General features: G+C 38.6%; 1 protein-coding gene across 1 annotated transcript; it reads right to left on the minus strand.

The window, feature by feature from the left end:
• Positions 1–1,042: 1,042 nt before the first annotated feature.
• On the minus strand, positions 1,043–6,538 carry LOC143869064 (serine/threonine-protein phosphatase BSL3-like; the record flags this gene model as incomplete). Its single annotated transcript, XM_077376237.1, has 6 exons — positions 6,002–6,538; positions 2,107–2,167; positions 1,655–1,733; positions 1,463–1,542; positions 1,273–1,367; positions 1,043–1,142 (listed from the first exon to the last, which is right to left on the minus strand). Coding segments are annotated over exons 1-6 (776 nt in total), but the record flags the coding sequence as incomplete, so codon positions are not given.
• Positions 6,539–15,447: the final 8,909 nt, after the last annotated feature.

Raw genomic sequence — 15,447 nt, forward strand, 5'->3', positions numbered from 1 at the left:
GTCATTATGGTTGGAGTTGGGGTAGCTTGTCCACACTTCACTCCAAGCACATGCCCCACATGGACACGCAAGACACCCTAAGCGCACATTTGTCTCCCCATGCACACACAGGACACTCCAAGCATGAACTCGTCCTCCCATGTACACACTTGTCATTCCAAACCAATGTTGTCGGAAACGCCTATCCAGAGCACACTTCCGACTTCTTGAGAAATGCATTTCCGTGTATAGGGAAGCATGTTTCAAGTCCCCGAGAATACACGTATCGGGCTTTTTGGAATCATTCGGGATTTCATTCCTATGTTAACATCAATTTACTTAAGATTTACATGAAAATAGGGGAATACTCCCCATTTGGATTTATTAAAAATAGTTTCAAGACCCAATTCTAAAAGAATAAAAAGTCAACTTTCCAGTTCTAATACAAGAGATTTTATACGGTGTGAACCCTTATAGTCCCTTATTTTTCAAAAAGTACTGTACCGGAGCACACTATAGGAAGATCCAAACCGTCCATGTGATGGGCCATAACATAAATAGGTTGTGCACAAAAAATCATTTCCATAGGATGATCCTAGCCCTCCGATCTATAGAGGTCTCCGTAATATGCAGTTCGTCTATAGATCGGAGGGCTAGGATAATTGGTGATCATATAAAAGTTGTTTATGAGCAACCAATTGTTTAATTATAGTATTGATCCCATGATTTGTGGCAGTGTACTGAGTATTGCCCAACAAAACCAAAGACTAAAGAGTTTGAAGTTCCCAGTACAAAACACTCGTTGATCCTTGAAAATGATCACTTATCCAATTTACGTACCTCTACAGTATATAGAGGTCAACAGAGAACTGAAAAAATAACGGTAGCAAGTGATTCAGTAGCAAAAGAAAAATGTCTAGCTGGAATTATCTAGGAGCGAGTACAAAGCCAAAGAAACCAAATGTGATATATCTCTAAATAATGCAAAGCAGAACATACATGCATAGCTAGATAAACCAATGGAGAAGATGCTATGACTATGAGAAAGAGAAACGAAACTCACATGCATGGAGGTGGCCCTTCCCCTTCTGGCTCCAACTTCCTCCATTCATAAGGCTTGGCAGCCGTGTCAAGGGCCCAAACATCAGCTAAAGGCCGCTTTCCTAGACAACATGCACCAATTATTCACCGTCCTAACACATACTCAAAATATTGAAAGTATAGTATCCATTTGGTGAACAAAAAGTGAAAAAACAAACTTTCCAGCATTAAAAGGTGAGAGAAAGTTAGTACCATCATTTCCGCCGATTGCCAATAAAAATCTTTGTCCTACTAGAACCATCACATGTCCATAACGAGGTCCTGGACCAGGGCCTTGGACAACTACCCTAGAAACACGAACACAGATTTTATTGAATAAAAAAGGATCTAGCATAAAGAAACAAGCAAATATGCAAGCAGCTCTATAGAATATTACTACAACCTATGCCACCGTGGCCTTTGTTGTGTTAGGTCAAGAACATGTAGATCCTCAGCAGACAATCCAGCTGGACCAATTCCACCCTGGGTTGCGACAAGAAAATTGATATAGATTGTGAAGGGTACTTCTTTTGTCTAAGAGTACAAGTGAGGCTTGTATAACCAAAGAGGATCAACATTTTAGCTCTACAATTACCTGGATAACCACCATGGTACCTACAGCAGTTGCAACATGAGCAGCCCTAGGTGAGGGTTGTTCTCCAAGCGGAGTAAGCCTGTGAAGAAGTTCATCAAAAACACACATATATGACATAACTGAATGAAAGTACTAAGACTAGCACATGAAAAGGAAAACTAGCAGTGTACATGTTCATAATAAACAATCATGCCATATATTTTATCAAACCAAAAGGAGTTTATGAGCGACAAGCACAATAAATTCTCGGGTGACTATAATTTGTATTCAGAAACCAAATGGCATTAAAACATAAAGATGAGGACCCATCAAAAATGTAATACAACTTTAATTCTGGATAATACCACCATTCACAATCCATTTTACTAAACCTAGTGACTTGCTAATTTATTATGAAGAGCCACGCAATATCATTTGTGCCATTACAAATTAAGCATCAGTTATGGCTTCACCTTGACCACTTGTTAGACAAAACATCATAACAATGGACATCAGCAGTTGCACCAGCGAGTCCTGCGATGAAAGAAATCCCACGCTTAAAACATCTTAAATAACAATTTTCTCAAAGAGACAAAGACAATATAAGCAACAATGCAACAAATTGGGTAACAGGTTGAAGAAGCATATATAGTTACTGAGGACCTTATACATGGCAGAAGCTTACAATTTTATTTTATTTTTCCTTGTCTTTCTTCTTTTTTTGGGTTTGTGTGGAGAAGCAAAATATTACAGTGCACATAGAATTCGACCATAATGGCAATCTATGTATTCATATATTAGGACGAGTTGAGAAAATTAGGGTTTCATGCATAGAGGGGAACTCAAGAAAGAATGTCACGGACAGATGAAATGTGCATATAATTACCATGTTTACAAGGGTATGTTAGAACCATTTTTTCTTTTTCACGTATGTTTTTCCTTATTTATGCTATTGCCATATTCTAGTAGGTTTCCTTAAGGCCACGTTTGGATACCCACAAGATTTAGATTTGGATTTCTCCAATTTGCAGTTGAAATTTGGAACTGGATCAGATCCTTAGATTTCCAAATCAGCTACAACCTGTCGTGCAAGACATTATTTGGAAATCAATATTTGTGGCAATTACCTTCACCCTAGCTGCTACTCAACCTTGCTGCTATAGCAGCCAGCAGTCTCTCCCTCCCTCTCACAACATTAGCATGAGGATAATTGATGTATTTTGTATCCAAAACTCAAATCCATCTCCAAATACTAAAACATGAGGTATCCAAACGTGGCCTAATTTCCTTTTCCTATTTTGCAGATTTATATTTCCTGTTTTACTTTCCTCAATTTCTATATAATGTAGATGCCGTGTGGCTATTCGGCAAGGAATAATCACAATTAGTGCAGTTAGCACATTGGAGGCATGAGTTTCCTCGAATTAGCTCGTTGGAGGTCCGAGTTTCCTCGAATCAATTCTTTGGAGGTCCAAGTTTCCTCGAATTAAATCACTGTTTTTCTCAAGGGAGTTGTAATGTAGTCATTATGTAGTTATGGGCATGTGCTTTAGGCTCAGTTTAGATGTAGATGGTTACCATGTCGATTAGTGGTATAAGTAGTCAACAGGGAGTAGACAAACTTTTGTAATGTTTGATCTACCTAGGATTTACTGGTAGAATAATGATAAGTAGTGTTTGGTTAATTGGTTGCCAATCTCATATAACTAATGGTAGGGTGCCATTACCAATATATATATATATATATATATATATATATATATATGTATGAGGGGAAACATTTTCTGAGCAATACCTCGGATAAGTTATCTGAGCAAGAGCTCAAAAAATCATGTGGGCCCACATTGTTTGGATGATCCAAAGCATTCATTTGATAGGCCCTTACATAGATAGGGTGTGCCCAAAAAATCAGCTCCATAAGATCATCCTAACCCTTCAATTTTTGGACGTTAAAAATTGACAGATTTGTGGAGGTTTATACCCATCCACTAAAACCTCCACAAATCGAAGGGTTAGGATAATCCAGTGGACCAGATTTTTGTGCACAATCTATTTATTTTTGGAATATCGAAATGAATGCTTTAGATCATCCAAACTATGGGCCCATATGTTTTTTTGAGCTCTTGCTCAGATAACTTATCTGAGGTATCGTGCAGAAAACATTTCCCTATATATATATATATATATATATATATATATATATATATATATATATATATATATATATATATATATATATAGAGAGAGAGAGAGAGAGAGAGAGAGAGAAATGTTTCTAGTCTGCCGACTGGAGATCATTCTCTAGTCCGGCGACCAAAAAACATGGGTCCCACCTTATTTGGGTGATGCAAAGCATTCATTTGATGGGCCCTGACATAGAGAAGGCGTCCACAAAAAATCAGCTCCATAGGATCATCCCAACCCTGTGATTTGTGGAGCTTAAAATGGACGGCTATAAATCGGCACAAATCTGTTCATTTTTTAGCTCCACAAATGGAAGGGTTAAGTTGATCCTATGAAGCTGATTTTTTGTAAACACCCTATCTATGATGGGGCCTATCAAATGAATGCTTTAGATCACCACAAAAAAATGTGGGACCCAAGTGTTTTTGGTCGCCGGACTAGAGAATGATCTCTAGTCGGCAGACTAGAAACACTTTTCTCATATAGGGTCCCACATTTTTTGTGGTGATCTAAAGCATTCATTTGATAGGCCCCATCATAGATAGGGTGTCCACAAAAAATCAGCTTCATAGGATCAACTTAACCCTTCCATTTGTGGAGCTAAAAAATGGACAGATTTGTGCCGATTTATAGCCGTCCATTTTAAGCTCCACAAATCACAGGGTTGGGATAATCCTATGGAGCTGATTTTTTGTGGACACCCTCTCTATGTCAGGGCCCATCAAATGAATGCTTTGCATCACCCAAATAAGGTGGGACCCAAGTGTTTTTGGTCGCCGGACTAGAGAATGTCGGCAGACTAGAAACACTTTTCTTATATATATATATATATATATATATATATGAGGAAAGTGTTGGTGAGCTTAAGCGCCTAATCACATTGGGGTCTACTTTGTTAGGATGATCCAAAGCATTCATTTGAAAGGCCCTTACATAGATGGGGTGTGTACCAAAAATCAGCTCCATAGGATCATCCTAACCCATCCATTTGTGGAGGTCAAAATGGACAGACATTATTTGTCCACAAATCTGCCCATTTTTGTCCTCCACAAATGGAGGGGTTAGGATGATCCTATGGAGCTGATTTTTGGTACACACCCTATCTATGATAAGGCCTTGCAAATGAATGGTTTCGATCACCACAGAAAATGTGGGACCCATGTGATTGGGGCGCTTAAGCTCACCATAAGTTTGGTGAGCTTAAGCTCACCAACACTTTCCTCTATATATATATATATATATATATATGAGGGAAATGGTTGTGAGCTTGAAGCTCATATAGCTTAAATGAGCTTGAGGGCCCAAACATTTTCCTCATATGAGGAAAATGATTATGAGCTTGAAGCTCATATAGCTTAAATGAGCTTGAGGGCCCAAACACATGTGTGCCCACATTGTTAGGAAGATCCAAAGCATTCATTTGAAAAGCCCTTACATAGATAGGGTGTGTACAAAAAATCAGCTCCATAGGATCATCCAAACACATGGGTCCCGCATTTTTTGTGGACATCCAAACCATTCATTTGCAAGGCCCCATCATAGATAGGGTGTGTACCAAAAATCAGCTCCATTGGATCATCCTAACCCTTCCAAAAGCGGAGGGCAAAAATTGGCAGATTTGTGGCAAACGATGTCTGTCCATTTTGCCCTCCACTTTTGGATGGGTTAGGATGATCCTATGGAGCTGATTTTTTGTACACACCCTATCTATGTAAGGGCTTTTCAAATGAATGCTTTGGATCTTCCTAACAATGTGGGCACACATGTGTTTGGGCCCTCAAGCTCATTTAAGCTATATGAGCTTCAAGCTCATAATCAGTTTATATATATATATATATATATATATATATATATATAGAGAGAGAGAGAGAGAGGGGGGGGGAGGGAGAGAGAGCAAAATTCTACTTGAAGAATTCCACTTCACTTCGGCATGGAGAGTATAAGGAGAGCTGATAGGTACCACGTCACCAGACAAGCAATAATTAGCTATTTGGTAGTATGGATGGAGTGTGATGCTAAATTCACAGACAAACACCAAAAAAGTTCATTTTTTTTCCCTTGGGGATTGCTCCAAAGGGTTTTTGGGTGTTGAGGTCGGGTTGCCTCGAATCAACCTTTCTCCTCATCATCCAAACAAGCGAACTAAGAAAAAGTAAGGGAAAAAGAAAAGAAAAGAAATCACACGGATGCCGCCGGCGGGTGAAGGTGAAGGAGGGCCCACAGAAACGGCGGAATTGCCTTCAAGTGCGGTGGCGCCACCGAAGAGGATAAGACGTGGGCCCATATATCCTGTCGTTCCTTCCTCTCCTATGCCGGCAACAGCAGTCAAGGTGTGGCCACATCGGGACCCAGGACCGTCCTCCTTTTTATCGATGATGGCGTTCGCAACCGAGTAATTGGGCGCAGGTCGTGGGCCCCCCAGAGGAGGAGGAGGAGGAGGAGGAGGAGGCTGTGGTGCCTGTTCCTCCTGTTTATCGATGTACTCATCGTGGTTTTGGGTCGGATCCGGATCGGTCTTCCGCACCAAGGACGAGTCCAAATCCATTTCGAATCCGAGATCGGATACAACAACTATCAGGTATTACCATTTATCCCTCCATGTGGGTTGCCACGTCAACATATTGCAGGTCGATCGAGCAAGTTTTCTATCTATTCTTTGTTTCAATTGCAGGCCTCTCTCTCTCTCTCTCTCTAAGACGGACGACAAAAATTATATCTTCTGAGAGAAAAACTGTAAAAATAAATATAGGTGTGTCGTTATCAAGAAATAGGTCAAAAATATTGCCGTTGAAAAAAAGGGAAACGATAAAGTTAGGGCAGGTAATGGATAAATCGACTCCCCGTCTAGATAGACACATGGGGAGTCGATTTATCACTCCCTAAATTTATACCTTTTTTAACCTGACAGCCCCCCTCTAAGTGTAAAAGAGTATTCATAAATACACTTTACGGGATTGTCCCAAGTAGAAGAAGAGGCGAATGTATCACTTCCCTTCACAAAAATATGTGTATCAGTAGTTGGGGCTAGGTGAATGGTTGCCAGTTCGATCCCAGCTTACCAACCAAAAAATAATATAATCGTTGTATCATTCTAAAAGGACCGCCCAGTGCAGGAGCCATTTGGAAAGTTGCCTTATTTCCAACCGGGATGGGTTTGCTTGGGTGGGAAGGCGAGGCAATTAGGTTTTTTTTGGAAAACATAATCGAAAAGAAAAAGGTGAGAACGCTTTCGTCTTGTGTGTGGGCTGTGGCAAGAAGGCTTGGAGTGCGTCGGCTACTTCAAGGTAAAGGAGAGAGAGGGAGAAGAAAAGAGAGGGTTTTCTTCTTGGGTTATTCTCTTGGGTTTCTCTTGGATTTGCTCTCGGCTTTCTCTCGGTGTACAGTCTTGGATTTGGAAAGCAAGGAAAGGGTTGCGGGTTTTGGATTTTGAGTTTTAAATCCATTGTAATCATTGTATATTGTTTTTCTCATAGTGGAAGATCGTGTTTCTCGCACGTAGAGTAGGCTTGGCCGAACCATGTAAAATCTTGATGTTCATCTTGTGGCTTGTTTATTACTTTTATCTTTTCGTTAAGGATCAATTACCAAATGGGGACAGAAATTAGGCAGAATTATCAACTGGACCCAGGCTTTTCAGAAGTTACAAATGGGGGACAAAATATGTACGGATGAAAAATTGTGGTCGAAAATGCCCTTTTCCTAATGACGACTTTCCTTTTTACTTTTTTACTCTTCCCTCTTCCCTCTTCCCTCCTTTACTGTTTCCATTTTTTTACTTTGGGGGTTTTAACCTACCGGTCATCTCCTTCGCTTGCAGCCACCATTAGAGGTGGAAAAAGTCGACGAACACGTGAGTTTTTTTTTTTCCCCATTTTCTCTATCTCGGTTTTGTTTTTCATTTTTTTTTAGGGTTTTGCAATGCTTTTGTTTTGTCAGTATCTGTTTTATCTTGTTTAGAGTTTTGTATTTTGTTCATCTCTAATGATTTCTGGTGGATTACCCTATTTTGAGAGTTGAAAACCCGATTTTAGGTGGATACCCTATTTTGAGGTTTTGTTTTGAGAGTTGGAAACCCTCTTTAGATATTTTGTAAGCCCCATTTAGATACTTGAAAACCCCTCTTTTATAGACCTTAAAATCTTTGACAACCCCCTTCTAGAGATTTGAAAACCCCTCTCTTATAGACTTTAGAAGCTTTGAAAACCCCCTCCTAGAGAGTTGAAAACCCTATTTTGAGGTTTTGTTTTGAGACTTGAAAACCCCTCTTTAAATATTTGGTAAGCCCCATTTAGAGACTTGAAAACTCCTCTTTTATAGACCTTAAAACCTTTGACAACCCCCTTCTAGAGATTTGAAAACCCCTCTTTTATAGACCTTAAAACCTTTGACAACCCCCTTCTAGAGATTTGAAAACCCCTCCTAGAGAGTTGAAAAGCTTTGAAAACCCCCTCCTAGAGAGTTGAAAAGCCGATTTCAGGTGGAAAACCCTATTTTGAGGTTTTGTTTTGAGACTTGAGAACCCCTCTTTAAATATTTGGTAAGCCCCATTTAGAGACTTGGAAACCCTGTTTAGAGACTTGAAAACCCTGAGTTAGAAACCCTATTTCAGGTGGATAACTATATTTTGAGGTTTTGTTTTGAGACTTGAAAACCCCTCTTTAGTTAGCTAGTAAATAGAGCCTTTATATAGATTCAGGTTGGTTCTAAGGTGTAGAACTGATAGGTTGGAGTTGTAACGAACATACTCGAATATATAAATAAGAGACTAGTAAAAAAATGTGAAAACTGATATAAAAAAAAGGTGTGTGTGTGCCTTTCCCTACTATGATTTGAATGTATTTAAAAATGAGATGTGAAATGAAAATATATATAGAGACTAAAGCTAGATTACGATGGATGTTAAAAAAAAAAAAAAATTCAGTTTGTATTAGAAGGGGTTTGAAACAGGACACTAGCTTCCAGAAGCAATTTTGGAAAATGATGACTATGAAAGTGATTGAATGATCTTTGATGTGAAAATTGATTTTCATATTTTGTGAGAGTGTTTTTTATCCTAAATTGAAATGTTTATTTTCGGATCTTTTATTTCAGTTATTTGAATGGTCTACCTATTCTATTTTGCTTATTTGTATGAAGATTTCCTCTCAAGGTTGGTTAGTGTTAAATACTTTAGTTGTCTCCTCATGGTGTTTGGTGTTAGGATTGTCTAACTTATAGAGGAATATGTGAGTTGCTATCATTTTTTTTAAAAAGAAAAAAAGGGTTCAAAGAACTTCCTGTATACTCTTTCTATTGTGTATATCTCAACTAGCTTTCTTATTCTTTCTAGCATCATTTTCTAAGTCTCTTAAAGTTGACATTATTCCTAATTGTGCTCTACCAATTATATAATTATTGTTCTACTTTGGGAAATGATTCCATCACTTAAATCTTGTTATATGTATAGTTTTTTTAAATATTTGGTTAATAGTAAATGGCATCAGCCCAATCTTTGTTCTATCTCTTGTGACTAATGGTATTATCACACTCATGTTTTAGTGTTTGCACTGTTAAGGCTTGCCTTTTTCTTATAATTTGGTTGTGAACTATGGTGGCATTTTATAGAGTATTTTAGCCACTAGGAAATGGTGCTTTCTAATCCGGTTATGACTGAGGTTTTTGTCCTCAAACCAATTCCTTCTTCTCTTCCTTTTGTTCCCAACTAGAGGTTTCACCAATAGATTGCATGAAGCTAGCTCTGAGATGGTCAAACAAAGACAATAGGCAAAGGAGAAGACCAAAAAACTCAATCCTAACCCCCGCTACTCCATCTCTACCCAACCAGTTTGCCTCTCTAGATATTGGAGAACACTATTTTGGAAATCACGTATGAGACGGATGTATCCTTGGTGCACATTTGAATAAGCGCAAATGAAGTGGCAGACCTTAATGCAATGGAGGTTTTATATGTGGGTCAAGACACTCCACTATAGAACTGTTTTGTGATTTTCAAGGGTGCTACAAATGTATTTCTCTTGTCCTGACCATCTTGGTCTTTTTCTGTGAATAAAATTAGCAGCCATTCAAATATTTCTCTTGTACTGCCTTGGCTAGTTGAATCCATATCGTCCCTGATGTTGTATACTTCATTACCACGAAATTACTATATCTTGCTCACACACCTTGAAAAAAAAGAGAGTAAGAATAAGAAAGGAAAGAAAGTTATATTGAGGTAGTGGTCATAAATGGCTTCAATCTGCCATTTCGTTATAAATGAAAAAGAGCCAACCTCTCCAACACTTGCAAGCATAGAAGAGAAAGAATAGTGAATACATGTCATATCAAAAGCAATAGCCCCCGATACAACTTAATCATGATATGGTTATTTTTGAAATGCAAACCTCTTAAAAAATAGGTTTTTTTAAAATTCAAAATTTCTAATTGTGTTCATTCATGTCATCACAAGGTAGTTGATAACCTTGTCTTCTTTCTTCTCTTGCCTTTGATTTAAAATAATATGAGTTTTGATAACCTTATTATGTAGTTGATAACCTTGTTTGTTTTTTCACAGATCTATATATTGTATCTATTTTGATAAATGGCAAAGGTGACAGAAAAAGGGGGGAGCAAGGCTAAGATTCAAAGGGGGAAGATTATTAAGAGGGCGAAAATGCAAAAGGGGAAGGAAAAATTTGAAGGGAGGAAGCAACATGTAAGTGTATTTCATATTTATGTTTTCAATATCATTCAGTTTTCATATGCCATTTAATGTTTTGATGATGTTAATTGATTTGCAGGCTCCTTATGTCCCTGCAAGATGTTCGCCTTCATGTTTCAAGAGTGCATTGGCTAAGATGGGGTTGCAGCAACACCATTACGAGGCACTAGAGAAGACCCCGTTCAAACATCTGATCCACCTTGAAGAAATTGTGATGCACAAGCCCCTTATCAGAGCACTACATGATAAGTGGGATCCTGCCACTAAATCATTCAGATTAGACTGTATTTCAGTTCCTTTTAAGGCCAACGATGTAGCGTTGGCGTTAGGCCTACCAGTCAGAGGGGAGGCAATAAATGTGAACAGGGTTATATCAACTGACAAGAGAAACCCTCCTCCTCTTGTTGATGGCTGGCCATTTCGTAAAGCAAATGTTGTAGCATATGTTATTCTACAGGAAATCAAGGCAATAGTTGGGAGAATCGAGGAAGAGTACATAAACAAAACCGTGACATATGTACTTTTACACCTATTTGCCACCGTCCTATTTACTCAGAGTGCCCATCGAGTCGATCAGTTGTTCTGGCCCTTTGTGGATGATTTAAAAATTATTGGTAATTACAACTGGAGCCAAGCTGTTTATGATTGGTTGATAGGATATCTTAACAAAGTCAGCTTGCATGGCGGCACATATCTTGGAGGGTGCTCGTTGGCAATGCATGTATGATGGATTCAACCCGTTAAAGTTTAAACTTTGTAATTTTTGCGATGATTAAGAAACTTTCTCTTGTCTATGCAGGTGTGGTTATATGAGCATACAAACTTATGGGTTCCGAATGATCCAAATGCCCGTCCTCATATGCTAAAATGGGATTGGAAAGCAAAGGAGTCGAGTAAGTATGTTCTTGTCGAGAGTAAAAAATAGAGGAATCTCAGGTGAGACATAAAACTAGATACCATATTATATCAATTGTAATTTCTTATTGAGGAATTAACTTATTCAACATCAGGTGGTGGTCGCACTGACGCTAGGAGAGGAGGAAGTAGAATATATAAACGATCAGGTATCCCAATAGAGCATATCAATTTTTGTTATTGATTAATGTTTAAAAACTCATCATCGTTTGCTTTATTTGTATGGTAGGAACCCGCGGAAACGGCTTCAATAGAGGGCCAAGAAATATTGGGTCACTCCCCTACAACCTCAACATTGCCCAACCTTGATATGGATGAAGACATAGAGAGAGATGGGGATAGTCAGGATGAGGAGGGTGGAGAGGATGAAAGGAAGAGGAGATCGTGGATGAGGATAAGAAAGGCAAAGGAGGCACTCAGAAAAGAGAGGGAGAACTTTCAAAGGGAGAAGGAGAGATGGAGAAAAATGTTAGAAAAAGTAAGAACACTTATTTTGGAAGAAGACGAAAAAGTTGAAGAAGTCGAAGAAGAAATAGGCGCAGGACACTTCGAAGGGTTTGAGGCAGTGGAGGAGAAAGAGAAGGTAAAAGAGAAAAAAGAGGACGAGAGGAAAGAAACAACATGTACTGTTACCATTGACCAACAAAATGAAGTAGGGAGCATTGAGAGATGCGTGAAGATGGAGGCACGCAATAGGAAACCAAGCTACAACGTGATCAGCCCCTACGGACCACTTTTACCCCAAAAGAGGAAGCTACTAAGGAAGAAGAAGAATGGGAAGACAGAGGAGGTGAGAGAGGAGGACAAAGATGAGGAGAAAGTTAAGGAGATGGAGGAGGAGAATAAACAAGAGAAGAAAGAGGAGGAAAAAGAAGAGGAGGAGAATGGGAAGGATAGGAGGACTGAATTGATTAAAAAATTGTTAAAGAATGAGACAAGGCAAGTAGATGCTAAATGTATAACCTTATTTTGCTTATAATTGTGTCATTTTCTAACAATTATATCATTTTGTAGTCGTTGTATCATGAAGGAAGAAGGTATAACGATATTTGTTGATGACTTGGTATGCCTGTGGAGGCGCAGAAGATACTTCAGTAATAATGTAAGTGACTTTTGTTTAAGGGTGATTAAGAAAATATATGTAAGTCAATAAAGATATGAATAATCTTCTCTTGAACTTTTTTTATTGAAGGTATTGGATGTATACAGAAAGTTTCTTCAGAACTCCTACAAGGACAGATCAACAAGTCCTCATAGCAAAATTATATTTGTTCCTTCATTGGTACATGTGAGTAAATTTTTCTACGGTTAAGAATGCTAGTTTTCCTTCATTGGTGGTTGAAGCATTTTTTTACAATCGAGGACTTTCCTTGAACAGGGAAATCTTATTTCTAGACTTCGTACCATGGATGAGACCACGGATGAGAAAACAAAGCTCAAATATTATGAACTTGCGAAAGGGATATTGAATGCTAGACTTATAGATATCCCGTGTGAAGAGATTAATATGCTCTTGATCCCATTATGTCAAAACAACCACTGGGTTCTGCTTGTGCCTGACATGGTTAAAAAATCCTTCTTCGAGTGCAACTCCTCAAAAGAGGTTAAATTCGACGAACTAGCAAGGCATACGGTAATTACATTAACATTTTCAGTGATAGTCTAAGATTCTTAGATATGTCAAACAGTTATATTTCATTTCTGATTTTATCTCCAGGTAGCCTTGATAAAAGAATATTTCAAGTCCCATGGTTGTGACATAGACCACTTTCCATATGCCCAAGTGGCAAACTTCCCACAACAAGATAATGGGTAAGGCAGCCTATAAACCTTTTAAATGTGAATGCTTTTATGTCATTCAGAGTTTAATCCTATTCCATTTACACTACCTATTGTTTTACAGATTTGACTGTGGACTATTTGTGATCAAAGGGATCGAGCATATGTATAGTGGGGTCACTTTCAATTTTGGTCCGGATGACATTCCTCAGATGCGACTGGAACTATGTCAACGATTTATACGATGAGAGTTTGGGAAATGTGAATGTTGTGGACGGATGTGATTGTTGTGTTTGAGTTGTTGCGTTGTTCAAAACTTAAAATGATGTGTATGTGTTGTTCAGAACTTCAATAGGAGAAATGATGTGATTGTGTAAACAGGTTGTTGTTCAAAACAGGTTATTGTGTAACCAGGTTGTTGTGTAAATGGGTTGTTCTGTAAACAGGTTGTTGAGTAAACAAGTTGTATACTGTCTTGTTCAGAACTTCAATAGGAGAAATGATGTGATTGTGTAAACAGGTTGTTGTTCAAAACAGGTTATTGTGTAAACAGGTTGTTATGTAAATGGGTTGTTCTGCAAACAGGTTGTTGAGTAAACAAGTTGTATACTGTGTTGTTCAGAACTTCAATAGGAGAAATGATGTGATTGTGTAAACAGGTTGTTGTTCAAAACAGGTTATTGTGTAAACAGGCTGTTGTGTAAATGGGTTGTTCTGCAAACAGGTTGTTGAGTAAACAGGTTGTATACTGCGTTTCTAAGTTGGTAACCCTATTTTTAGACTCCAGAACACCGCTCACATTCACCGGACTTGATGGTCTCATTTCTAAGTTGGTAACCCTATTTTTATACTTGATCACCTCAAAATCGAGGATTTGAAATCCCCATGTGGATGGACCAGTAACTTCGGCCAACACGCATGGACTTGATTATCCCATTTTGATTTTCGTGACCCCATTTTTTATACCTGACGACCCCAAAACCAATGACTTGAAAACCCCATGTGGATGGGCCAGTAACTTTGCCCAACACACATGGACTTGATGATCCCATTTCGATTTTGGTGACGCCATTTTTTATACCTGATGACCCCAAAACCCATGACTTGAAAACCCCATGTGGATCAGCCAGTAACTTTTGGCCAACACACATGGACTTGATGATCCCATTTCAATTTTGTTGACCCCATTTTTTATACCCGATGACCCCAAAACCGATGACTTGAAAACCCCATGTGGATCGGCCAATAACTTTTGGCCAACACACATGGACTTGATGATCCCATTTCGATTTTGGTGACCCCATTTTTGATACCCGATGACCCCAAAACCGATGACTTGAAAACCCCATGTGGATCGGCCAGTAACTTTGCCCAATACACATGGACTTGATGATCCCATTTCGATTTTGGTGACCCCATTTTTGATACCCGATGACCCCAAAACCGATAACTTGAAAACCCCATGTGGATCGGCCAATAACTTTTGGCCAACACACATGGACTTGATGATCCCATTTCGATTTTGGTGACCCCATTTTTTATACCCGATGACCCCAAAACCGATGACTTGAAAACCCCATGTGGATTAGCAAGTAACTTTTGGCCAACACACATGGACTTGATGATCCCATTTCGATTTTGGTGACCCCAAAATCGATGACTTGAAAACCCCAAGTGGATCCGCCAGTAACTTCGGCCAACACACCCGGACATCTTTGATCCCATTTCGATTTCGGTGACCCCAATTTTTATACCTGATAACCCAAAAATAAGGACTTGAAAACCCCCAGCTTCACATAACCCTTTTTGTAGACTTGATAATCCTGTACCAGTAACTTGATAATCCTGTACCAGTAACTTGATAATCCTCCAATGGAATTACAATTCTACTCATGATGGAATAACAAAAGATATGGATTCAAAGAAATGGATGTTGTATTCATTCAATGTGCTTCATGTATTACATCCCAATTCATGTAGTACAAAAAAAATTATAATGGTTAAGTACCCAGAAAAATATTTTTGTAGCCACCTTGTCTGGTTAAGTACATCAAAAACATATCATTTACAAGTAATCCACTTGTCTTCTAAAAAAAGAGACTGAAGTCATTCATCGTATGCAACTAATCCAATTGTCTTCCAAAAAAATAGACTGGAGTCATCCATCATATACAACTAATCCACTTGTGTTTCAAAAAAGAGAGTGAAGCCATCGATTCATTGTCTCAGGAACACACCT

The sequence above is a fragment of the Tasmannia lanceolata genome, unplaced genomic scaffold, assembly GCF_043159265.1.
Source record: "Tasmannia lanceolata isolate RefF3 unplaced genomic scaffold, GAP_Taslan_0.1 ptg000914l, whole genome shotgun sequence".
Classification (NCBI taxonomy): domain Eukaryota; kingdom Viridiplantae; phylum Streptophyta; class Magnoliopsida; order Canellales; family Winteraceae; genus Tasmannia; species Tasmannia lanceolata.